Source organism: Lampetra planeri, chromosome 37 (assembly GCF_965212315.1).
Source record: "Lampetra planeri chromosome 37, kcLamPlan1.2.h2, whole genome shotgun sequence".
NCBI lineage: Eukaryota > Metazoa > Chordata > Hyperoartia > Petromyzontiformes > Petromyzontidae > Lampetra > Lampetra planeri.
This window is the reverse complement of record NC_136143.1, coordinates 1,825,593-1,853,199: the sequence shown is the minus strand read 5'-3', so window position 1 is coordinate 1,853,199 and position 27,607 is coordinate 1,825,593. Positions and strand designations below refer to the sequence as shown.

The window sequence follows — 27,607 nt, the reverse complement described above, 5'->3', positions numbered from 1 at the left end:
AACCCGCGAAAGGCCACAACTAACCCCCGCTGTAGCTAAATTGGCATACAAAGAGGCTGCCCGTGATACTTCGAAACCGCGAACGATAAACCCTCGATGTTCAAAGCTTTCCTGTATTTGGCTGCTGTACATTCCTACAAGACGAGCCACTTGGTGGAGCTGTACTTTGTGCTGTTCAGGTCGCTTCCGAGAAAAGAGCTACATAGCCCGGTGGGCCTTACCTGTTAAAATGAACATAGTTTAGTTTATCGCCCGGTAGGATACGGCCAGGGTCCTGGTGCGGTCAAGGGTTAATGTCGAGGGTGGCAGTCAGGTCAGCATTGTGGTGCGTGGGGGCGGGGGTCTTGGGTCAGATGAAGAGTGGGAGGTTTGGCGGGCAGGTGGTGGATGGCCCTGGCGGCGTGAAGTGGCACCTGGTAGAAAATGTGGAAGTTCCTCTCGTGGGGTGCCTGGAAGACCACGCGGGTCTTCTCCAGCAGGTACGTCTGTATGGAGGCGCCCACCAGCTCGTGATCACTGCAGGCACATCGTCATCATGGTCACCATCGTCGTCGCCGTCACTCCAATTCGAATCAGACTGGAGAAATCCGATGAGCTATCAAGCTCTTTTACACAGGTGTCCAGTAGGGCTGGGTCAGCGAGTTACAACAACAAGTACCAAAAATAACGAGCATCATCACCAGAATCATCATCATCACTCGAATGTGCATCATGATCATCATCAGAATCATCACCAGATTCGTCTTCAACAGTAATCGGCATCATCACCAGAGTTATCATCACCAGAATAAACATCACCATTATTTTCATTACCAGACTCATCACCGCCAGTCTGATGGTAATCATCAGTATTACCAAACTCATCATTAACAGAATCCTCAACCAACTGTTCACGTGCAGCTCACGTCTGTGTGTACCTGTTCAACTGCAGCTGCACATATTTGCCGAAGCGCGAGCTGTTGTTGTTGCGAAGCGTGCACGCGTTACCTACGCACACGCACGGGGGACACGTGGCACGCATGATTGACACGTGACACGCACGGGGGACACGTGACACGCATGATGGACACGTGACGCGCGGGGTACACGCATGGACACGTGACGCGCATGATGGACACGTGACACGCACGGGGTACACGGATGGACACGTGACACACACAGGGGACACGTGACACGCATGGACAACTTGTCCATACAAATTACCCGATTACAGGGTAATTACTGGGGTACTACTACACATGAAAAAGGTTTATAACGGTAAATGCTATAGGTAGAACGCTTCATACATATAGAATACTCTTGATGATTACAATGTTACACGCTTGTTGTTGTCGTTGTTGTCATCGTTGTTGTATCCTCAAATTTTGTAACTAAATTTTAACCCACTTCCCAATGTGGTATCGACTGCAAACCTGGCATAATTATGTCATACTGATGACAATACTATATTCTATCATTAAAATATATATATTTTAAACATTATTTTTTATATGTTATGTTTCGGCTTGGGTCTAATTGTCCACGGTCAACTTACGTTGGCTGTAAAATGACCACGGCCCCTTATGTTATGGCAAGCTTCGGTGCCAATTCCTGGAGTCGTGGAGTTCTGTCATTACTAGTACATTTAATAAAAGCATGTTTAATTATTTTTTTCAATATTACTTATTAAATGGAAGCCACAGACTGCGCCACGGAGCTTCTAGCGGTAAACAAGGCACCGTATTTACCGGGCAATACTTCACGCTTCCTTTACCCTACCGGGTAATTCTTCCGAGCTACCTTTACCCTACCCTTTACCTTACCCCTTGGCATGTCGACACCTTTGCCCTTTTACCCGGTAAAAAGGGTAAATTACCTTACCTTGCCGAGGCCTATGGACAAGTGACACGCATGATGGGGGACGTGACACGCACGGAGGGCAGCTGCCGCGTGAGCCGTGCGCCCCTCTGCTCGCGAAGCTGCCGGGCCACGATGGCCCCTGGAGGTGGCGCTGCCGCGGGCGCGAAGGGTTCAGCCTCGCGCCGCCGACTTGCGACCCAAGAGGTCGCCGGTTCGATCTCCCGTCCCGGTTATTGAAACAATGAGACGTGTTTCTTACATCCCCCCCCACTCCCGCCTCCGCTGTCGACCAGGCAGGTCATCGCCGGTGGCGTAAAGTGTGTGGGCACTCCCACGTCTTTCATGTCGCCTGGCCAGCCGGGGGCTCGCCACAACTCCCCCGGGCTCAGACTCTTCCGCCAGCAGCGCCGTGAGCGAGCAATTGTAGGGCTGCGCCTTTATGTTTTTTATATTTTTGACATCTCATTTCATTTCAGATAAATGTAATACGTTAAGGGAACGTATTTCCCACTTACGTGCGTGCAGTGCACTGCACTATAATGGAGGGTGGAGGGGAGGTGGTGGGAGATTGGGGGGTGGGGGAAGAGGGGGAGTTGGTGGGGGATGGGGGAGTCGATATGATTAAGGAGGTGGTGGCAGATTATGGGGATAGGAGAGGAGGCGGGGGGGGGGGCAGAAGGGGTAGGAGGGGGTGGGTTGGTGAAAGATGATGGAGGAAGAGGGGGCGGAGGAGGTGATGGAGAGGGGGGGGAGGGGTGCAACCGGTGGGGGGAGGGGGGCGGGGGAGCGGGGGGGGAGGGGAGTGCGCACCGAAGGCCTCCATGAGGGGGTTGGAGTGGAGCACGCGCTCGATGTGCTCCTGGGGATGGAGCTGCTGTTGGTGGAGCTGCTGGTGGTGGAGCTGCTGGGGGTGGAGCTGCTGGTGGGGGTCGTTGACGTCACTGATCGCTCCTCCGGCGTCTCCAGGGGCCGAGCCGCCGCCGCCGCCGCCGGGGCGCGAGGCGAGTGCGAGGTAGCGCATGAGGCAGCGAGACGACCACGTCTAGGGGGGGGGGGGGGGGCACCACGCGTGAGGCCGGTCCTGACGCCCCCAGCCGCTGGGCTGTCCACCCCCTGCCACCCACCCCCATCACCCACCCCCATCACCCACCCCCTGCCACCCACCCCCATCACCCACCCCCATCACCCACCCCCATCACCCACCCCCTGCCACCCACCCCCTACCACCCACCCCCTGCCACCCACCCCCATCACCCACCCCCATCACCCACCCCCTGCCACCCACCCCCTACCACCCACCCCCATCACCCACCCCCATCACCCACCCCCATCGCCCACCCCCATCACCCACCCCCATCACCCACCCCCATCACCCACCCCCTGCCACCCACCCCCTACCACCCACCCCCATCACCCACCCCCATCACCCACCCCCATCGCCCACCCCCTGCCACCCACCCCCATCACCCACCCCCATCACCAACCCCCATCACCCATCACCCCCGGTTCTACTCCCCCTGCGACCAGGCGGCTCCGGAGGCGCATGCGACTCTTTAAGGAGCGGCATTGCGGCGCTTGATATATTGAGGGGATTTTATTTTCAAAACCAAAATCGATCAAAAAATGTTATCTTCTTCTTGTTATTTTGGTTGCCGACCCTGACCATAGAAGTCCAGTTTACCATGGAAGTTCAGTTTACCATGGAAGTAGAATTTACCATGGAAGTCCAGTTTACCATGGAAGCCCAGTTTACCATAGAAGTCCAGTTTACCATGGAAGTCCAGTTTACCATACAAGCCCAGTTTACTATGGAAGTTCAGTTTACCATGGAAGTCCAGTTTACCATAGGAGTCCAGTTTACCATGGGAGTTCAGTTTACCATGGGAGTTCAGTTTACCATGGAAGTCTAGTTTACCATGGAAGTTCAGTTTACCATGGAAGTAGAATTTACCATGGAAGTCCAGTTTACCATGGAAGCCCAGTTTACCATGGAAGTCCAGTTTACCATGGAAGTCTAGTTTACCATGGAAGTTCAGTTTACCATGGAAGTCGAATTTACCATGGAAGTCCAGTTTACCATGGAAGCCCAGTTTACCATGGAAGTCCAGTTTACTATGGAAGTCCAGTTCACCATGGAAGTCCAATTTACCATGGAAGTCCAGTTCACCATGGAAGTCCAGTTTACCATGGAAGTCCAGTTCACCGTGGAAGTCCAGTTTACCATGGAAGTCCAGTTCACCATGGAAGCCCAGTTTACCATAGAAGTCCAGTTTACCATGGAAGTCCAGTTTACCATGGAAGTTATGTTTACCATGGAAGTCCAGTTTACCATGGAAGTCCAGTTCACCATGGAAGTCCAGTTTACCATGGAAGTCCAGTTCACCATGGAAGTCCAGTTTACCATGGAAGTCCAGTTCACCATGGAAGCCCAGTTTACCATAGAAGTCCAGTTTACCATGGAAGTCCAGTTTACCATGCAAGCCCATTTACCATGGAAGTGCAGTTTACCATGGAAGTCCAGTTTACCATGGAAGTCCAGTTTACCATGGAAGTCCAGTTTACCATGGAAGCCCAGTTTACCATAGAAGTCCAGTTTACCATGGAAGTCCAGTTTACCATGCAAGCCCAGTTTACCATGGAAGTTCAGTTTACCATGGAAGTCCAGTTTACCATGGAAGTCGAATTTACCATGGAAGTCCAGTTTACCATGGAAGCCCAGTTTACCATGGACGTCCAGTTTACCATGGAAGCCCAGTTTACCATGGAAGCCCAGTTTACCATAGAAGTCCAGTTTACCATGGAAGTCCAGTTTACCATGCAAGCCCAGTTTACCATGGAAGTTCAGTTTACCATGGAAGTCCAGTTTACCATGGAAGTCCAGTTTACCATGGGAGTTCAGTTTACCATCGAAGTCCAGTTTACCATGGGAGTCTAGTTTACTATGGGAAGGGGTCGGCAGCCTGCGGCTCATTAGGGACTGTTTTGTGAAAAAAGTTTTTATTCAGGACCACCGTCTCGTGTTCACCACAGTGCATTGCAGCTCTTAAAATACCGCTTCTTTTTTTTACCGAATTAGAAACAAATGTCTGTTCTTGTTATTCTCGTTGCTGATCCCTGCCTGCAACGATCTCGCCTCCTTCCTCTCTCCTCCCATCTCACTCGAGTGCTCAGGTGGTGGTGGTGCTGGGTGTGGTGGTGAATTACTGGTAGTGTGATGGTGGAGAGGGTGGTAATTGGGTAGCGGTTGGGTCACGTGATAGTTGCTGAGGTCAAAGTGGTGGCGGTTATGTGGTTTCCCAGTTGTGTGGTTGTGTGCTTTCCCGGTTGTGTGGTCTGTAGTTATCTGGTTCCCTAGTTTTGTGGTTTCCCAGGTGTGTGGTTATCTGGTTTCCCAGGTGTGTGGTTATGTGGTTTACCGGTTGTGTGGTTATGTGGTTGTGTGGTTTCCCAGTTGTGTGGTTATGTGGTTTCCCGGTTGTGTGGTTATGTGGTTGTGTGGTTTCCTAGTTGTATGGTTATGTGGTTTCCCAGTTGTGTGGTTATGTGGTTTTGTGGTATCCCAGTTGTTTGGCTGTGTGGTTGTGTGGTTTCCTAGTTGTATGGTTATGTGGTTTCCCAGGTGTGTGGTTATGTGGTTGTGTGGTTTCCCAGTTGTTTGGCTGTGTGGTTGTGTGGTTGTGCGGTTTCCCATTTGTTGTGATCTGTAGCTGTGTGCCTTCCCAGCCGTGTGTCTGTGCGGCTGGGAAGTTGTGCGGTTGTGCCGTTTCCCGGTGCCTGTGCGGCTGCGCGTGGCGGCGTGCGGCACCTTGCCAGCGCCGCTCTCCCCGCTGACCACCACGGACTGGTCCCTGGGGTCGGGCCCGCTGGTGGCGCTGCGAAACGCCAGCTCGGCCACGGCAAACAGGTGCGGCCCCAGCTCCTGCGGGGGCAGCACGCCGACGGCTCTCACTCAGCAGCGGGAAGAGCCCTCAGACTCTCACTCAGCAGCGGGTTGAGCCCTCAGACTCTCACTCAGTAGCGGGTAGAGCCCTCAGACTCTCACTCAGTAGCGGGTAGAGCCCTCAGACTCTCACTCAGTAGCGGGTAGAGCCCTCAGACTCTCACTCAGCAGCGGGTAGAGCCCTCAGACTCTCACTCAGTAGCGGGTAGAGCTCTCAGACTCTCACTCAGTAGCGGGTAGAGCCCTCAGACTCTCACTCAGCAGCGGGTAGAGCCCTCAGACTCTCACTCAGTAGCGGGTAGAGCCCTCAGACTCTCACTCAGTAGCGGGTAGAGCCATCAGACTCTCACTCAGTAGCGGGTAGAGCCCTCAGACTCTCACTCAGTAGCGGGTAGAGCCATCAGACTCTCACTCAGTAGCGGGTAGAGCCCTCAGACTCTCACTCAGCAGCGGGTAGAGCCCTCAGACTCTCACTCAGTAGCGGGTAGAGCCCTCAGACTCTCACTCAGTAGCGGGTAGAGCCCTCAGACTCTCACTCAGTAGCGGGTAGAGCCCTCAGACTCTCACTCAGTAGCGGGTAGAGCCCTCAGACTCTCACTCAGTAGCGGGTAGAGCCCTCAGACTCTCACTCAGTAGCGGGTAGAGCCATCAAACTCTCACTCAGCAGCGGGTAGAGCCCTCAGACTCTCACTCAGCAGCGGGTAGAGCCCACAGACTCTCAGTCAGCAGCGGGTAGAGCCCTCAGACTCTCACTCAGTAGCGGGTAGAGCCATCAGACTCTCACTCAGCAGTGGATAGAGCCCTCAGACTCTCACTCAGTAGCGGGTAGAGCCCACAGACTCTCAGTCAGCAGCGGGTAGAGCCATCAGACTCTCACTCAGTAGCGGGTAGAGCCATCAGACTCTCACTCAGCAGCGGGTAGAGCCCTCAGACTCTCACTCAGCAGCAGGTAGAGCCCTCAGACTCTCACTCAGCAGCGGGTAGAGCCCTCAGACTCTCACTCAGTAGCGGGTAGAGCCCTCAGACTCTCACTCAGCAGCGGGTAGAGCCATCAGACTCTCACTCAGTAGCGGGTAGAGCCATCAGACTCTCACTCAGTAGCGGGTAGAGCCCTCAGACTCTCACTCAGCAGCAGGTAGAGCCCTCAGACTCTCACTCAGCAGCAGGTAGAGCCATCAGACTCTCACTCAGTAGCGGGTAGAGCCCGCGAGCCGTCACGGGAATGGCGAATGGGACTCAACTCCACGGTGGAATCTCGGACACGGCTTGCGAAAGCACTCTCTCGGTTCGATGCTTGGCTCTGTGTCTGTTTAAAGATTGCGTAACGTCGTGGGGGGTGCGGGGGGCACTGACCCCCCCCCCCCCCCCTTTAGCTTTCTGTCACTGTTTTATTGCTCGCACCTCGTTGGTGAATGTTCACGCAAACTGACGAATCGTGGCGCCGCTCGCGCGTAGCGGCTCTCGGTGACAGCGCCTCGCTGACCCCCCCCCCTGAACATCTGTGGTATAAAAGAGCTTCATAACTCATCGGATTCCACCGGGATGAATTAAGATTCTCGATTTCTGAATACGGTACCAGGGTTTGCAGCGCATTCTCGATCCAGGGCCTAGCCCGCGCCGTGTCGGTCACAGGGCATGTTTGACCATACTTCACCGTACTGGTCAATGCGGGTTGATGTTGTGGGTAGCGGCCGACAATCAGTTTAACACGCAGTAGTAGGTTTTCGCGACCAATATGCATAATCGAGGATTTTGGGTTCGATCGCGTAAATAATGCTGATGATGATGACTGAGTTTATCGCGTGGTGTGCTAACCACAGTGCCACCACTCGATCCCACATACTCAGGGTTACTCATGAATATTAAACACGCAGGTGTGTAATCATGAATAGTAAACACACGCGTACGAACGAATACTCCTGAATAATGAAGAGGCACATGCGTGCACTCACAGACCCCTCACTAGTGCCACTTCGTACCTTGCATGGTCTATAGCAGCTGTTGGGTTCGATCCCGACTCTGACGCCTGCTGCTGTATATTTGGAGTTTGCGTGTATCTCTCTCTCTCTCTCATTATCATCACGGTGGCTAGGAGATGTTAACTACCTTGCCTGGTATGCAGGAAGTCGTGGGTTCGATTCCAACCCTGACGCCTGCTGCTGTATATTTGGAGTTTGCGTGTCTCTCTCTCTCTCATCATCACGGTGGCTAGGATATGTTAACTACCTCGCCTGGTATGCAGGAGGTCGTGGGTTCGATCCTGACCCTGACGCCTGCTGCTGTATATTTGGAGTTTGCGTGTCTCTCTCTCTCTCATTATCATCACGGTGGCTAGGAGATGTTAACTACCTCGCCTGGTCTACAGGAGGTCGTGGGTTCGATTTTAACCCTGACGCCTGCTGCTGTATATGTGAAGTCTGCGGTGTCTCTCTCTCTCGTGGTCGCGAGGATTTTTCTCCGGGTCCTCCGGGTTTTTTTCCCTCCAAATTTAGAATCAACATCACCACGCGCTGAGAGGATGTGGTGGCTGCTGCTGTAAATGTCCACGCGGTGATGAGCGCACTCCGTCGAGCAGCTATCATTTGTGGGACCAGGACGCTTCTGAAAAAAAAGAACTACACAGCTCAGTGGCGCCTTCCCTGGTGACATCTAAATAGTTGAGTCGTGGGTTGCGGTCCAAACGTCGTGGGTTTTTTGCTTTTAATTCAGATTTATCTTGTCCATCTACGTGACTTTACCGAAAGAACCAAGAATATGAATTCCTGCCGTCACGGAAGTTTTACGTCTAAATTTAGTTTCGTGTCGCCGCTACCAGACACCACCAGCGCCTACAAACTCCGTGCCAGGTCCCACGACTCCCCCCCCACCCCCCACGGGGTGTGTGTGGGCACCTGCAGGCGAGGGCAGGTGTGGTAGGCGTGCACGGTGGGGCTGGCGTAGAGGAGCGGCACCGCCTGGAAGGGGTTCAGCGCCACCAGGGTGCAGCCCGCGCGCGTGTAGAACGCTCCTCGCTCGTAGCGCAAGCACAGGCAGCGCAGCACTGCCGGGGGGGGGGGCGGGGGGCGGTCAGGGGGTGGGGGGGGGACCAAATCGTGACAGTGAACGCAATCGTCGGGGTGGGTGAGTCGTTCCAGCGCTCGACGCCGGCAATCACGATGTGTATTGATACTGGACGAATCCGATGAGCTAAGAAGCTCTGTGCGCAAGCCCATGTCCAGTCTGACCGCGTGCGGAGTCCCGGCGCTCGCACACGCGCATCGGGCGGTGCTGCTCCTGCTGAGCTTCTCTGACGAGAGCGTGAAGGTCAAGGGTCAGAAATTAGGTCATGGGGTCCAGGGACGAGATCCAGAGAGGTGAGGATGACAAGCCACCGGAAACGGCCCGAGTAGTGGGCGGGGCTACTTGAGCAGTGGGCGGGGCCAGTGGGTGAGTGGGCGGAGCTACTTGAGTAGTGGACGGGGCTACTTGAGCAGTGGGCGTGGCTACCTGCGCAGTGGGCGGGGCTACTTAAGCAGTGGGCGGGGCTAGTGGGTGAGTGGGCGTGGCTACTTGAGCGGTGGGCGGGGCTACTTGAGTAGTGGGCGGGGCCAGTGGGTGTGTGGGCGTGGCTATGTAAAAGTAGGCGGGCCTTGACGAGGCATCCTGACCGCGAGGGCACTTACCGGTCTCCGTGGTGACGGGATTGACCTTGACGAGGTCCGTGATGTCCTCGAGGGAGTCGCTCCCCGAGAGGAAGGCGGCCACCTCGGGGGACGAGGCGGCCCCCGAGGAGGGCCCGTGTCCGTGCGACGCCATGGCAGCCCCTGGGAGACTGCCAACCCTTGGGCAGAAGGCAGCAGACGCAGCAAGCGAGCGGATAATGCAACGTCGGGCATAGATGTGACAAATACATCAATGGCTGCATGTAGGGGCTACAACGGGAAAGCAGTGCTGTGATTTCCCAGCAACAAGCACCTGGGTTCGATTCCCGACTCGGGCGCTTCGATGTGAGGAGTTTGTATTTTGTCCTCCTGTCCTCCGATTTCCTCCCATAGACAAAAGCCCGCACAACGGAACTGGTGTTGGCCAAAACCACATCCCACTGCTGTACCATTAGCTGCAAATTACTCGATTGGGATCACACGCAGTGGCAGCATCGCGCCATCGCCCCCACGACTGCGAAAACTTGGCAGGAACACTGCGGAAAATTTGCATTGAGACTCAACGAGGCTTTCCTGGGTAAATAAAAATAACTACCAGGTGCCTCAAGAAGTCAACTACCTCGCCTGGTCTACAGGAAGTTGTGGGTATCGATCCCAACCCTGACGCCTACTGCTGTATATTTGGAGTTTGCGTGTCTCCCTCATCGTCATCACGGTGGCTAGGAGACAGAGGTGTGGACTCGAGTCATGTGACTTGGACTCGAGTCAGACTCGAGTCATGAATTTGATGACTTGCGACTCGACTTGGACTTGCATAACAATGACTTTGTCCCACCTCTGCTAGGAGATGTTAACTACCTCGCCTGGTCTACAGGAGGTTGTGGGTTCGATCCTGACCCTGACGCCTGCTGTTGTATATTTGGAGTTTGCGTGTCTCTCTCTCATTATCATCACGGTGGCTAGGGGATGTTAACTACCTCACCTGGTCTACAGGAGGTTGTGGGTATCGATCCCAACCCTGACGCCTGCTGCTTTATATTTGGAGTTTGTGTGTGTGTCTCTCTCTCATCATTATCACGGTGGCTAGGATATATTAACTTCCTTGCCTGGTATACAGGAGGTTGTGGGTTCGATCCCGACCCTGACGCCTGCTGCTGCTGCTGTATATTTGGAGTTTGCGTGTCTCTGTCTCCCTCTGGTCACGTAGATTTGTCTCCGGGTCGCCCGGGTTTTCCCCTCCACATCGAGAAAAATTCATTTCGAGTATTTCGGCTGCAACACATTTCCACGCAAGAAGCCACTTCGTTGAGCTATCATCACGTGTGACCAGGTAGCTTCTGAAAAAGAGAAAAAAGCTCAATGGTCCTTGCTTCGTAAAATAAAATAAAATTGTTTAGTTTAGCAGTTTTTCTTGCTGTGGTTGTCCCACCTGATGACGATTGCTTGTGTTGCGATCGAAACGTCGTGATCTATTATTTTTCTACCTACGTGACTTTACCGAAAACACATTCATGTGGAGGGAGCTGGTAGGAACGTTGGGTTGCTATGTCACTGGCCAGGGTCAACGGCGGCGTGGTGTATTCCGCAAATAGCCGACTGTGAGGGCGGGCACAAGCCGGCGTGAGTAGGTTAAACGTTGAGTTTTATAAGGGCACCACGGGGTGACCAGCCCCTCCCCACCCAGCCCCACCCCTCCCACCCCCCACCCAGCCCCACCCTCCCCACCCAGCCCCTCCCCACCCTCCCCTCCCCACCAGCCCCTCCCCACCCAGTCCCTCCCCACCTTCCCCTCTCCACCAAGCCCCACCCCTCCCATTTTTGGATGCACGACGAACGGACGGACACAATAATCCCTTGTGGGCTGGTGTAACCAGGAGGTTCCTACCAGTCTAACCAAAGAGTATAGTTTAATGTTACTTGATAGTTTGCTGAGTGAATATGAGCGCGTGGCCGTGTGATTTTGCTGTTGATATCGAGGCCACCCCGTTTCGTTTACGAAAACATACATTTTCAATCTCGCCTCCCCCCCCCCCCGGCAATTTTTTTCTCTCTAAAACTGTGCGCCAACAGCACTGGCTGCACCATCCGGGCCTGGGCAGAGCTCCCACATCAACCAACGGAGATGCGGGGTGGTGAGTCGGGACTGGGCCACCAGGCCACGGTACCAGGGCCCCAATCCCCCCTCGGCAGGCCTCTCAATCCTCTTCTCGTGAGCTGCTACCACAGTCACGTGCGTATCCACTATCGGGCACGTGATGGTGATGATGGTGATGATGGTGTGGCCAGCAGTGGATAGACCATGGCCCGTGGTGGTGGTGAAGTGGCCCGGCCTGTAGCCCTGGCGCCGTCCCCGACAGGCGCACACAGACTCGAGCGAGGCTCCGTGCTTCGAGGCGCGTCAGGGTCGCGAGAGTCGCCGCACTTCCTCCACGCGTCGACTCGTGGCCGTTCGAGGGCGATGTGACCAGATCCGCGTCGACAGATCTCCCTCTGCGCCAGCGGTGAGGCGGTTGGCAATGTATCATGACTATGACCCGAGGCTAATGGCCACCTCGAGTCGTTGCTGCCGCTGACTGTACGGCCGCGTGTTCTCTCTCTCTCCCGCGGCGGTCGGAGCGTGGATCTTTCCCCGGGTTATTCCTTCGTGTTTTACCCTCCTCCTCCTCTTCCACATTTGAAATCAACACGCGTTAAGATGACGCGCCTGAGCCTATACATTCCCACGTGTCGTGATGATGATGATATTAGCAGTCACTGCGACAATGAGCCATCGTCACGTGTGGCAAGGTCGCCTCTGAACAAGAACTCACGGCTCGGCAGGCTTTACCTGCTAGCATGTCAACAATGAACGAGGAAATTCGCCACCCGGCGTCATTTCCTCCTCCTCCTGCTGAACCCGGCCCGACCCAGACCGGAGTCACCACCGTGCGCCGATTGCCGGCCCTGCGTGACACTTCACCTGTTCACCTGCTCACCTGCTCACCTGTTCACCTGCTCACCTGTTCACCTGCTCACCTGTTCACCTGTTCACCTGTTTACCTGCTCACCTGTTCACCTGCTCACCTGCTCACCTGTTTACCTGTTTACCTGCTCACCTGCTCACCTGTTTACCTGTTCACCTGCTCAACTGTTCACCTGTTCACCTGCTCACCTGTTTACCTGTTCACCTGTTCAACTGTTCACCTGTTTACCTGCTCACCTGTTCACCTGTTCACTTGTTCACCTGCTCACCTGTTCACCTGTTCACCTGTTTACCTGCTCACCTGCTCACCTGTTTACCTGTTTACCTGTTCACCTGCTCAACTGTTCACCTGTTCACCTGCTCACCTGTTCACCTGTTCACCTGCTCACCTGTTCACCTGCTCACCTGCTCACCTGCTCACCTGTTCACCTGCTCAACTGTTCACCTGTTCACCTGTTCACCAGCTCACCTGTTTACCTTTTCACCTGTTTACCTGTTTACCTGCTCAACTGTTCACATGTTCACCTGTTCACCTGCTCACCTGCTCACCTGTTCACCTGTTTACCTGTTTACCTGCTCACCTGTTCACCTGTTTACCTGTTCACCTGCTCACCTGTTTACCTGTTCACCTGCTCACCTGTTTACCTGTTTACATGTTTACCTGTTTACCTGATCACCTGATCACCTGCTCACCTGTTCACCTGTTTACCTGCTCACCTGCTCACCTGTTTACCTGATCACCTGTTCACCTGTTTACCTGTTCACCTGTTCACCTGTTTACCTGCTCACCCGTTCACCTGTTCACCTGTTTACCCATCTACCCGGGACAGCCAAGCCGAGTCACGGGACTCCTTTTCAGGTGATGCCGCTGCCACATTTGGGTATTTAAGTGAAATACGTTGTCAGCCAATGAATGACGAGTGTGTGGGAGGAAAACCGGAGCACCCGGAGAATGCTCCATGCACGCTTTGCGCAAGGGAGCAACGCTCTATCCCCGCACAGATGGAAACACATGGCGACATTACAGATTAGTCCATTTGCTGTACTGCTTTCTGGCGATCCAGGGTATGGCACCTCATCAACGCCCACGTGAAGTGAATTTCACCCAACATCGCTCTGTGTGTGATCCATCAACCCTCGCTTCTACGGTATCGTAAACGCCAGCCTGGTACGGAGCGATGAGCCTGGCTGCCAAAGTTCGATTCCCAGGCACGGCTAACATCAATGGCGTGTGATGCCTGAACCGGTCCTGTGAACCCTCGACCTATTCATTCAACGACCCGCACGAGCGTGGCGAAGTATGGTCAAATGTACTCCCATGACCCACACACTTTGGGAGGTTATCATCCACCAGTGATTTGACGGAACGCAGCATTGCCAGCGAGTAGCGCCTATGAAGGCCGGCACGCAGCACGAGGGGCTGGGGTGGTGAGCACCACACACATCCGCATCTTTATCCCCAGTGTTGATGTATACACACCGTGCCAGGCATTACTTTTAAGGCTGAGTCGACCTAGGGGAGACCCACGACCGGCTCAGATAATCGTCACCGGTGTTGCCGGGTTCGTAGCGCAGCGCTCTAACACAGCTCCCCACAACAAAGACAAAGATCCCCCGTATAGCCTGAGCAGACTGTTGGGGCAAGTGCTGTAGGCGAGCGGCACCTGTGAAGGCCGGCACGGCAACACGAGCGAGGTGGGTGGCCAGCACCACGCCGGGCCGCCGGCGGTCTCCCTCGCGGCGATGTTCACTACGCACCGCACCAGGTACTCGTTTGAAGGCTGAATTGACCTCAGGGAGTCCCCACGACCGCGGACGTTTCCCTTCTCGGAAACGCCGCGGTGTTGGAGTTGGAAGGCATTCCGAGAAGCGCCGGAATGACGTACCGACATCGCCACCGCTGGGCTTCAAGAGTGGTGGTCCAATCTCGATTTGAAGCTTTCGTGACTGCAGGGATTATTCTCCTTGACGAGATCAGCGAGCTATTCTGGTTCATTCGAGGCAAGCACTGTGTGCGACGATGACGACAATAACTCAAACGAAGCTGGAACACCACTCCTCTTGGTTCTTTCGGTAAAGTGACGTGGGTAGAAAATAAAATTAATCAAATCACGACGATCAAGCAATCATCATCAGGTGGGAAAACCACAGCAAGAACGTTTGTCTTGCTGTGGTTTATTACGACGATGACGACAATAACTCAAACGAAACTGGACCACCACTCCTCTTTGGTTCTTTCGGTAAAGTCACGTGGGTAGAAAATAAAATAAATCAAATCACGACGATCAAGCAATCATCATCAGGTGGGAAAACCACAGCAAGAACGTTTTTCTTGCTGTGGTTTATTACGGCGATGACGACAATAACTCAAACGAATCTGGAACACCACGACTCAAGAAAATGTTCTTGCTGTGGTCTTCCCACCTGATGATGATTGCTTGTGTTGCAATCGAAACGTCGTGATTTATTGTATTTGTTACCTACGTGACTTTACCGAAAGAACGAAAGAGGAGTGGTGGTCCAGTTTCGTTTGAGTTATTGTCGTCATCGTCGCACACAGTGCTTGCCTCGAATGAACCAGACGCGCTCCTGCGGCCGTCTGGAACGCTCTTCCTCATTCCGCTATTGGGAAGCCAATGTATCTGTGCATTTTAAAACATCTACATTGAACATTTATCTCTTTATCGCTGTTTTTGTGGTTGGTTTGCTCTCATTATTCACGACAGTAATTTTGCTGTGGCGGTTCCACATGAAGACGAAGGCTTGTGTTGCTTCCGACACGTCGTGATTTAATTTAGTTGTTTTCATTTTTATTTATTTAGTTTTTTTACCTACGTCACTTTACCGAAAACCCCCAAAAAGTATGGTTTGCTGTCGTTTACCCCCCACCCCACCCGGCATCTACGATGAGCACGCTTGGTGACGTACGGCGCAAAAGAAGTTCAACGTACAGTAACATCCATCTCGCGGTCTCGGCTCGCTGCAGCGGTGATGGCACCGGCACGAACTTCGCCGTTGCGATCGTCACGCGCGGCGTCCGACGTCAACCTCGCCCCTCGCCGTTCTGCCGAGTCCCCGGGCAGATTGACGACGACTCTGAGCCGGCGTCCCGTGTGTCGGTGTGAATGTCTGTGTGTAGGTGTGTGTGTGTGTCTCTCTGTGTGTCTGTGTGTGTGTCTGTGTGTGTCTGTGTGTGTGTGTCTGTGTGTGTGAGTGTCTGTGTGTCTGTGTGTATGTATGTGTGTAGGTGTGTGTGTCTGTGTGTGTATCTGTGTGTGTCTGTGTGAGTCTGTGTGTGTATGAGTGTGTCTGTGTGTAGGTGTGTGTGTGTGTCTGTGTGTCTGTGTGTCTGTGTGTGTGTCTGTGTGTCTGTGTGTGTGTCTGTGTGTGTGAGTGTCTGTGTGTCTGTGTGTATGTATGTGTGTAGGTGTGTGTGTCTGTGTGTGTGTCTTGTGTAGGTGTGTGTGTGTGTCTGTGTGTCTGTGTGTGTCTGTGTGTGTCTGTGTGTGTGTGAGTGTGTCTGTGTGTAAGTGTGTGTGTCTGTGTGTCTGTGTGTGTCTGTGTGTGTCTGTGTGAGTGTCTGTGTGTGTGTGAGTGTGTCTGTGTGTAGGTGTGTGTTTGTGTCTGTGTGTCTGTGTGTGTCTGTGTGTGTGTCTGTGTGTGTCTGTGTGAGTGCCTGTGTGTGTGTGAGTGTCTGTGTTTAGGTGTGTGTGTCTGTGTGTAGGTGTGTGTGTGTCTGTGTGTCGGTGTGAACGTCTGTGTGTAGGTGTGTGTGTGTCTGTGTGTCTGTGTGAGTGTCTGTGTGAGTGTATGTGTGTCGGTGTGAACGTCAGTGTGTATGTGTGTGTGTGTCTGTGTGTCTGTGTGTAGATGTGTGTGTCTGTGTGTAGGTGTGTGAGTGTCTGTGTGTGTGTCTTTGTGTCTGTGTGAGTGTCTGTGTGTGTGTCTGTGTGAGTGTCTGTGTGTAGGTGTGTGTGTCTGTGTGTAGGTGTGTGTGTCTGTGTGTAAGTGTGTGTGTCTGTGTGTGTGTCTGTGTGTAGGTTTGTGTGTCTGTGTGTAGGTGTGTGTGTGTCTGTGTGTGTGTCTGTGTGAGTGTCTGTGTGAGTGTATGTGTGAGTGTCTGTGTGAGTGTCTGTGTGTCTGTTTGAGTGTCTGTGTGAGTGTCTGTGTGTCTGTGTGAGTATCTGTGTGAGTGTGTGAGTGTCTGTGTGTGTGTCTGTGTGAGTGTCTGTGTGTCGGTGTGGATGTCTGCGTGTCGGAGTGGACGTCTGTGTGTGTGTCTGTGTGTGTCTGTCAGCCAGTCATCTCGGTCATCTCGGTCAGTCGGCCCGTGGCACCTGCTGGGTCTGCCCCGTGACCTCCTGCCAGCGGGCGTTCGACACTTCACGTGGCCTCAAGGTGCACTTGGCCTGGCACAAGCGTCGTGGTGACGTCACCGCCATTTAGTGGCGAATGGCGGTTGTTGTTGTTGTTGTCTGTGTGTAGGTGTGAGTGTCTGTCTGTCTGTGTGAGTGTCTGTGTGAGTGTCTGAGTGTATGTGTGAGTGTCTGTGTGTATGTGTGTCTGTGTGAGTATCTGTGTGTCTATGTGAGTGTCTGTGTGTCTGTGTGTGTATCTGTGTGTCTGTGTGTGTGTCGTTGTGGATGTCTGTGTGTCGGTGTGAGTGTCTGTGTGTATGTGTGTCTGTGTGTCTGTGTGAGTGTCTGTGTGTGTGAGTGTCTGTGTGTCTGTGTGGGTGTCTGTGTGTCGGTGTGGATGTCTGCGTGTAAGTCGAACATATTTCGCACCCGAACGCAATCCAAGCGTGCGAATGCCATCGCGGGTGTCGCCACGTGCGGCTCTGTGGTCGGAGCGTGCTTCGCGCAATTTCACGCGCGGCCAAATAACTGGGAATTATATTATCAATTGGTATTATTTGGGGTCACGTCAAAGGCACGGAGCGAGTTGAACGAAGCTAAATAAAAACATCTCGGAGAGAGAACGGAGGGAGTCAACAAGGGAGTTGAGAGTCGGAGGGAGACCAAGACGGCCCAGTCGTGCGAGTGGAGCCCACGGCAAGCTCTGCAGGCGACCGTGAGGGCCGCTGAAGAAGTCGCGCCAGAGGCAGAGGGGAGTTACAAGACAAGTCATCGGAGCTGCATCGTCCATTCTTTTGGTGGTGGTGGTGGTGGTGTTGGTGGTGGTTACGAGGGGTGAGATTGATGGGGAGGGGGGCTAGGGAACAATGAGGGATATTTGAGTGAGGAGTGGAAACTGGCAGACTAATGTCCACGTGCAGGCTGTGTGCAGCTTGCGCCGCACAGAGACAGCTGCCGTAAGTGGTGCTGCACTCTGATGTTATAGCAGTGTTGTTATTAAAATTAGTGTTGTTATAACAATTCTATATTTATTAAAAGTTGCGCATTTTGATGTGACGTCACATTTCTCAACACCCCCCCCCCCTCGTCACACATCGTCACAAATGTCTGACCCCCACCCAGAGGTGCGTGACGTCATTTATGGACGGCCTCTAAGAGCCCCCCCCCCCCGAGAGTTCCAGACAGGTGGGGGGGGGGGCTAGTTCAGATATCACTCGCCACTGATGTTAGGCTGGGAATCGAGCCGAGGTCGCCGGGTTCGTAGCACGTGGCAATGTGCCTCGTGCTCTGAACGAGGCCCTCACTGCTCTCCAGGCGAACGCGGAGGCGCGTGGGTCGCGTCGAGCGCTCATCATTAACAACAACAACGCACGTGGCAACACAAATAAAGGCAAAGATCCCCCGTACAGCCTTAATATACTTTTGGGGCAAGTGTTGTTAACGATCACCTATGAATGCCGGCACGGCACACGAGGGGTGGGTGGCCAGCTACACAAAGACAAAGATCCCCCGTATAGCCTTAACAGACTGTGTAGGGCAAGAGCTGTGAGCGAGTAGCGCCTATGGGCCAGCACCACCCACACCCACGCGCGTGCGTGTCCACACGGACACGCACGCGCCAACACAAACACAGCCGAGCCCGACGTCCAGACACTCTGTACTTTCACAACAACAACCTGCAGACTCTTCATCCACTGCTGGATGAGTTCCCCCCACGCCGTATCGTTCACTGGGGTTGTTTGACCATACTTCACCGCGTTGGTGAGTGCGGGTTGGTGAAGGGACTGGGGCCGAGTGGGTGGTAGCCAGAGACAGTTCAAATATCACTCACCACTGATGTTAGCCGTGACCCGTGATCGAACTCAGGTTTAACCGGGGTTGTGTAGCGCAGTGCGCTAACCACTGCGCCACCGCTCCCCCTCGCTGTGCATGTACGTCCTCTACCTAAGTATGTTGAACTTCTTTCGCACCGTACGTAGCCAACCGTGCTAATCGGAGTTGCGGATGCACTTTGCGTGTTGAACTAATTCGGCAGTGCTGCGTATGCTGAGCTCGATACGTTACAACAAACTCAACACGTCCCATGCCAATAACCACACCGTGTGTGAACTTCAAAGGAATACATACAAGAGGCGACGTTTCGGGCAGTGGCCCTTACTCATCGTTTACCGGCTAGGACCAAAGTGCTTCTCGAACACGAGATGCATGAAGCAATAAATAAGGACAGTGAATAGCGGTCACTCATCGACTCACCCACTCACCCACTCCATCACCCACCCACTCACTCACTCACACACTCACTCACCCACTCCATCACCCACCCACTCACTCCATCACCCACCCACTCATCGACTCACCCACTCACTCCATCACCCACCCACTCACCCACTCCATCACCCACCCACTCACTCACTCACACACTCACTCACCCACTCCATCACCCACCCACTCACTCACCCACTCACCCACTCACTCATTCCATCACCCACTCACTCATCGACTCACCCACTCACTCACTCACACACTCCATCACCCACCCACTCACTCACTCACACACTCACTCACCCACTCCATCACCCACCCACTCACTCACCCACTCACCCACTCACTCATTCCATCACCCACTCACTCATCGACTCACCCACTCACTCACTCACACACTCCATCACCCACCCACCCACCCACTCACTCACACACTCACTCACTCACTCCATCACCCACCCACTCACTCACCCACTCACTCACCCACTCACTCACTCACACACTCCATCACCCACCCACTCACTCACACTCACCCACTCACCCACCCACTCACTCACTTCATCACCCACCCACTCACTCACTCATACACTCACTCACTCCATCACCCACCCACTCACACACTCACCCACTCACTCACTCACCCACCCACTCACTCATTTTATCACCCACCCACTCACACACTCACTCACTCACTCCATCACCCACCCACTCACTCACCTAACCCACTCACCCACTCACTCACTCCATCACCCACTCACTCACTCACACACTCACTCACTCCATCACCCACTCACTCACACACTCACTCACCCACTCACTCACCTAACCCACTCACTCCATCACCCACCCACTCACTCACTCCATCACCCACCCACTCACTCGCACACTCACCCACTCACTCACTCACCCACTCACTCACTTCATTACTCATCCACTCACTCACTCACACACACACTCACTCCATCACCCACCCACTCACTCACCTAACCCACTCACCCACTCACTCCATCACCCACCCACTCACTCACTCCATCACCCACTCATTCACTCACACACTCACTTATTCACTCCATCACCCACCCACTCACTCACTTAACCCACTCAACCACTGACTCACACAATCACCCACTCACTCACACAATCACCCACTCAGTCACTCACTCACTCCATCACCCACCCACTCACTCACACACTCACCCACTCACTCATTCACACACTCACCCACTCACTCACACACTCACCCACTCACTCACTCACTCACACACTCATCCAATCACTCACACACTCACCCACTCACCTAACCCACTCACCCACTCACTCACACACTCACCCACTCACTCACTCCATCACCCACCCACTCACTCACTCCATCACCTACCCACACACTCACACACTCACCCACTCACTCACTCCATCACCCACCCACTCACTCACTCACACACTCACACACTCACTCACTCCATCACCCACCCACTCACTCACTCCATCACCTACCCACACACTCACTCACACACTCACACACTCACTCACTTCATCACCCAACTACTCACTCACTCCACCACCCACCCACTCACTCACTCACTCCATCACCCACTCACTAGTTCACAAACTCACCTAACCCACTCACCCACTCAATCCCCCACTCAATCACTAGCTCACCCACTCACCTAACCCACTCACCCACTCACTCACTCACTCCATCACCCACCCACTCACTCACCTAACCCACTCGTCCACTCAATCACGCACTCACTACCTCACAAACTCATTTAACCCACTCACCCACTCACTCACCCACTCACCTAACCGATTTACTCACCCACCCACTCACCCACTCACTCACCTACTCACCTAGCCCACTCACCTGCCCACTCACTCACTCACCTACTCACCGAACCCACTCACCTACTTACTCACCCACTCAGCTAACCCACTCCCTCACCCACGCACTCACGAGCTCAACCACTCACCTAACCCACTCACTCACCCACGCACTCACTAGCTCACCCACTCACCTAACCCACTCACCCACTCACTCACTTACCCACCTACTCACCCACCCACTCACTCGCTCACCCACTCACTCACTAGCTCACCCACTCGCTCACCTGTGCGCGGTGCAGCCGCAACACAGCGCGCGAACGCTGTACTACAGACAAACAAAACAAAGATCCCCCGTAAAGGCCACACGGGCTGCTGGGCCAAGTGCTACTCGCGCACACCAACACACAGTTTGGTATTCACCGGTCTGGACCAGCTGACACCCGCCCCCCTCCCCAACAATGCCCCCCCTCCTCCCCCCTCTAAATCTAAAGACGGTGAGAGGGACAGGTGATGTGAATGACTCAGCGACAGCTGCTCACCTGATCACCTGCGCGAACCACAACTCCCTCCCACCCACCCACCCGCCCACCCTCCACTGTGGGGGGGGGGGGTTTGGGGGGGGGGTCGTGACCTTGGATGGAGGAACACGTGAAGGTCATTGTTTCTCACGCTCGAATCTGCTCCGATCAACACTCGCGGGCTCAGCCAATGGGAGCGCGACTCAGCCCCACCACGTGACCCCCGGCGCGCACAGGTAGCAGCAGCGGCACGGCGACAACCTTCCTCTATCCACTGCTAGACGAAGGGCCTCCCTCTTCCACGCCGTGTCGGTGGGGGGGGGGGGGTATGGGGGGTGGGGGTTGGGTTGGCCATAATTCACCGCCCACTCAACATCCCCGTGGTGGAATTGTCCGCGAACTGGACTTGCGATCCAGACGGCACCGGTTCCATTCGATCTCCCGGCGCGGCAATTTCCCCAAATCACCCTCCACACATACACAAACCTTCCTCTACCCAGCACTATAAAAGTGTCCACCACCGTGAATCAATCGGTCGGCTGCGCGTCGTGGGGTAAAGTGTGGACACTCACACTACTCCTACGCTTTGCCCTCCTGTCGTGTTTTTGTGTTGCTTCGTCGCTGTCACGTCCTGACCCCGTGCCCCCACTGGGCATCTGTGAACAAGAGCTTTATAGCTCATCGGATTCCTCCAGTATGAAATCAATCTTCTGATTCCGAGACGTCTGGCTCAGCGTGGAAGGCGAGGCCAAGGGCCCGCGAGTAGGGAAGGGCTCCCTCTCGTGAAAGTGCGTCTGGCAGCAGTGGAGTGAACACGCAATTGCAGGGCTGCGCCTTTACCCCCACCCCCCGCGTCTGATGTTCGCAGAATCGGCCGTCAGTTTAACACGAAGTAACAGGAGGCTTTCGCGACCAATATCCATCATAGAGGGGGTTTTGTTGAGTTAGATCGCGTAAAAATATCAATGTGGTGTCGTTACACCCGCCAGCACTCGATGCAGCCAGTTCGTAAGGTTCGTCACGTCAACGAAACGTGACAATTCGTCACTGGTTCGGCACACAAGGTGTGTGGGAGAGGGATACCCACACACATTTACAATCCGAATACCGGCTAGTGACGAACTAGTAACGAATTGGAACGCTTTTTTGTTCACGAGACACACCCGTGACGAATTGCCTGTGCCGGGTGGTGGCGGGTCTAACGACACAACATTGAATATTCACGCCAATTAACCCCACTAAGACCACGTGGGCGCGACACGAACGGGGGGGGGGGCGCGAGATGCGGTGTGGGGGGGGGGGGTGACGACTCGAGTTTGATGCCTTCATCCAGCAGTGGACTGAGCACGGCGACCGCTGACGCTGAAGTATTGAGATCATCAATAATGATGATGATTGCAGACGCGAGCCCTTGGCTACAGCTCCCTCACACGTGGAGGCTGAGGACTCGTGACGAGAAACTCGACGCGCGTCCATTGCTGTCACGGAGCAGGCAGGCGCAGCAGCGCTGCCATCCAAAGGTCCCCCGTATAGCCTGGCCAGACTCATGGGGCAAGTTCCGTGAGGAGTGAGGAGCACCTATGAAGGCCGGCACTGTGGCACGCGAGAGGGGGGGGGGGTAGCCAGGCAGCAGCACGTTCGGTAATCGTCACTGTTGTTTGCAATGATCGGAAATCGAACTCGGGTCGCCGGGTTCGCATCGCGGCGCAGCGCGTCAACCACTGCGCCACCGCTCCTCCCCCCCCCCCCCCCAACACACAGACACATAGAAACACACAGACAGACACACACAGACACATAGACATACACAGACACACACACACAGACACATAGACACACACAGACAGACACACACAGACACACACACACAGACACGTAGACACACACAGACACACACACACAGACACATAGACACACACAGACACACACACAGACACATAGACACACACAGACAGACACACACAGACATATATCAGCACCCGGTACCAGACTGACCTGTTACCTGCCTCGAGACTCGGACGAGGCTCCTGCCCACCCACCCTCGCCGCTAATCTGTTCATCGCCCACAACCCGCCCGCATTTGCACGCGTACTCTGCGCACAGCCCTTTGTCAATCCACTGCTGGATGAGGTTCCTGCCAACAGCAGCGAACGCCTGATTATAATGGGGGGGGGGGGGGGGGGGGAGACGGGTGGGGTTGTTTGTTTGACCATACTTCACCGCTCTGGTCAGTCGCGAGGCTGGTTACGCGTTCCACTGCTGTGCTGGCGACCCGAACGATTTCATCTTCATCTCGCAATTCGGTTTACAACATTCGGAAGATGATAAATAAATGTTTTATATTTTGTATATAATTCACTAAAATGTCGACCGGACTTCTGTAAACCGAATGTCTCGCCAGACGCCAGACATACCACGTTCCTCCTCCCACGCGCGAATTTTAATAAAAACTCATTCACAAAATTGACCCAAACATCTCAAGAATGACCCCTCTCACAACCACCCCTCTGATTCGTTGTACTGGGCGTGCATCAACCACCACCACAACCACCACCAATCGGGTGTGTAGGCGGTGCAACTGCGCCGGAGCACCATGGGCTGAGAGAGGCCCAGCCAACTCTGCAGTTGGCGAATTGTACATTCCTTGCACTGTACCACTGACCACCACCAAAGATAAAGACCCCCCCCCCGTGTAGCCTTTGCCAGCTGTTGGGGCAAGTGCCGTTATTCAGGTGGCACCTAGGAAGGCCGGCAGCAAAGGAAGGACATCTCCGAGGAGTTGCTGGGGTCATCCACCACCACGTCGGGCCGCCGTGCGTCTCTCCAGTGCCGATGTCTACACAGCTCGCACGAGGGGACTCACTTTAGGCCGAGTAGACCTCGGGGGATGTCCCCGGGACAAGCGGTGACATCACTCGCCACTGACGCTAACCGTGGTCGGGACTCGAAGTTCGTTCACCAACTACGGCACCGCTCCCAGCAGTGGCCACCACCATCACCACCACCACCATCACCACCACCACCATCACCACCATCACCACATCCCACGCGCGCGCGCGCGCACTTTTGTGTTTGCGTGGCAGGGTTGTTTTTTCTTCTCACAAGGCCCGAAATGTCTCTCTAATCATTTCCATCGGCTGAGCGCGCAGCACTGCCCTGCTACCCCCCTCCCTCCGCCCCCTCATCTACCCCCCCATCTCCCCCATATCCACCACAACCACTCTCACCACCTCCACCACCGCCTCCAATGAAAGAGCCACACTCACCGGACGCTCTTTTGCTTGTCTCCTTCCCCTTCGCTCCTCGTCTTCCTCCGAGAGAAAAATCGATAAAGATGATGACGACGACGGTGATGATGGTGGTGGTGGTGATGATGATGAAACCGGCGATCCAGTAGAGGTCAGAGCCGGCGCTAAGGTCGGCACGGGGAGACTGGTGGCGAGTTTGTGGATGGGGCCATCTCGGGGTGCTGGTGGTTGTGGTGGTGGTTGTGGTGGTAGTTGTAGTGTGTGCGTGCTCCACCCGTTAGTAGTACAGGACAGGACTGGCACGCATGCTGCGTACGACTGCAGTGTGTGCGCACACAGTCCACTGACAGCGAGTGGGAGACAAGTCCTCTGCACTCCACACAAACACACACACGTGTCCGTCGGTATGCACAGAGCACAGTGCACCCCGCACAGACACACAAAGATCCCCCGTATAGCCTTAACAGACTGGTGGGGCAAGTGCTGTTAGCAAGTAGCACCTATGAATACAGGAATGGCACACGAGGGTGAGTGACCAGCACCACGCCCGGCCGCCTTTGTCTCCCCAGTGGCGATGTTTACAGATCACGCCAAATACTTATTTTAGGCTGCGTCGACCTAGGGGAGGCCCAGTTCCCGGACCGGTTCAGATAATCGTCACTGGTGTTGGCCGTGAGCGGGAATCGAACTCGGGTCGCCGGGTTCGTAGCGCAGCGCGCAAACCGCTGCACTACCGTTCCCCACACACTGCCACACATACAAGTGTATACACACACACACACACGTGTTCACACACACACGTGTACACACACGTGTACACACACACGTGTACGCACACACACGTGTACACACACACACGTGTACACACACAAGTGTACACACACACACGTGTACACACACACACGTGTATACACACACACGTGTATGCAAACACACACACGTGTTCACACACACACGTGTTCACACACACACGTGTACGCACACACACACACGTGTACACACACGTGTACGCACACACACACGTGTACACACACACACGTGTACACACACACACACACACGTGTACACACACACACGTGTACGCACACACACACACGTGTACACACACACACGTGTACACACACACACGTGTACGCACACACACGTGTACACACACACGTGTACACACACACGTGTACGCACACACACGTGTACACACACTGCCCGTTGTCTCGTACCGGCCGCCGGGTAACGTCGCGATGTGAACGTCCCGGGCCGTCACGAGGGGCGTCCCACGTCCTGCGGCTCTTCCCGCTGCTTTCATTAAAGTTTCAAAGGGCACGCGCGCGCGCGCGCCTCTGCTTCTAGTTTTGCGTTTCCCTTCAATCATTAATTCACGCGCCCCGAATACTGCGTAGCGCGCCGCGCTCACCAAACTCATCCACCGCTCCTCCCCACAGTCCCGACATGTCCCGATGTCGTAGCGATGGGGCTCTTCGGTGTGCAGGTGAGTAGCGGCTACTTATGTCCTGCCAGGAGTGGAAGGATTTCCCACAACAGATGATCGCGTCGCTCCGTCTCCGCGCGGGATGCCCTCGCGGGCGCGTTCGCCGCTTTGGCTGCTGTTCCGATATTAGTCTCGACCATGGGTCGCCGTTACTCTTCTAAAACTAGAAATATTTTTGTTTATTTTACCGGGTAAACCCCACTGAGCTATGTAGCTTTGATTATGCAAGCGACCTGGCTATCACAAACGAGAGCTCAAAGAAGTGGTGCATCGCGTGGAAATGTATAGCAGCCAAATAATCTAAATGCGTGATGATGCTGATTCTCAATGTGGAGGGAAAAACCCGGAGGACCCGGAGACAAAATCTACGCGACCACGGGGAGAGAGACACGCAGACTCCACATATACAGCAGCAGGCATCAGGGTCGGGATGCAACCCACGACCTCCTCCATAGCAGGCGAGGGAGAGAGCATCTCCTAGCCACCCTGCGTGTCAGTGAGTGGCCATGGTCGACGTGTGGAACCCATGCCCCGCTCCCCCTACTCGCTCTCGGCAGCTGACGTGATGGTGGTGATGGTGGATATGGTGGTGATGGTGGTGGTGATGATGGTGATGATGATGATGGTGATAATGATGGTGGTGATGATGATGGTGGTGGTGATGATGACGATGGTGGTGGTGAAGGTGGTGGTGTTGGTGGTGATGATGGTGATGATGATGATGATGGTGGTGATGATGATGATGGTGATGATGATGGTGATGATGATGATGATGGTAATGATGATGATGGTGGTGGTGATGATGACGATGGTGGTGGTGTTGGTGTTGGTGGTGATGATGGTGATGATGATGGTGGTGATGATGATGATGATGGTGGTAATGATAATGATGATGATGGTGATGATGATGGTGATGATGGTGGTGATGATGATGATGGTGGTAATGATAATGATGATGGTGGTAATGATAATGATGATGATGGTGGTGATGATGATGATGGTGGTAGTGATGACGATGATGATGGTGGTGATGATGATGATGTTGGTGATGGTGGTGATGATGATGGTGATGATGGTGATGATGATGATGGTGGTGATGATGATGATGGTGGTGGTGGTGATGATGATGACGATGGTGGTGGTGAAGGTGGTGGTGTTGGTGGTGATGATGATGGTAATGATGATGATGACGATGGTGGTGGTGAAGGTGGTGGTGTTGGTGGTGATGATGGTGGTGTGATGATGGTGATGATGATGGTGGTGATGATGATGGTGATGATGTTGATGATGATGGTGGTGATGGTGTTGGTGGTGGTGATGATGATGGTGGTGGTGGTGATGATGGTGATGTTGGTGTTGGTGGTGATGATGATGGTGGTGGTGATGATGGTGATGATGATGGTGGTGATGATGATGATGGTGGTGATGATAATGGTGATGATGGTGCCTGTGTGGGTGACGCCGGCTCTGGGCCCTCGCGGCCCGCCCGCCCCTCCCCCCCTCCCGTGCCCCGCCCCTCCGCAAATCCG

At 54.3% G+C, this 27,607-nt stretch overlaps 1 protein-coding gene across 4 annotated transcripts in view; it reads right to left on the bottom strand.

The window, feature by feature from the left end:
• LOC144730872 (uncharacterized) overlaps window positions 1–24,903 on the bottom strand; it is a 50,919-nt gene extending 26,016 nt beyond the window's left edge. For 3 of the 4 annotated variants that reach the window (XM_078611666.1, XM_078611668.1, XM_078611669.1), the window contains exons 1-7: window positions 21,111–21,214; window positions 9,442–9,599; window positions 8,671–8,819; window positions 5,645–5,758; window positions 2,650–2,881; window positions 918–987; window positions 414–516 (exon numbers count right to left, since the gene is read on the bottom strand). In XM_078611666.1, coding sequence (XP_078467792.1) covers window positions 414–516; window positions 918–987; window positions 2,650–2,881; window positions 5,645–5,758; window positions 8,671–8,819; window positions 9,442–9,574 — 801 coding nt within the window. In that variant the 5' untranslated portion in view covers window positions 9,575–9,599; window positions 21,111–21,214. Of the gene's footprint in view, window positions 1–413; window positions 517–917; window positions 988–2,649; window positions 2,882–5,644; window positions 5,759–8,670; window positions 8,820–9,441; window positions 9,600–21,110; window positions 21,215–24,610 lie in introns of those variants that run through there. The other variant, XM_078611667.1, reaches the window with a different exon arrangement.
• Window positions 24,904–27,607: the final 2,704 nt, after the last annotated feature.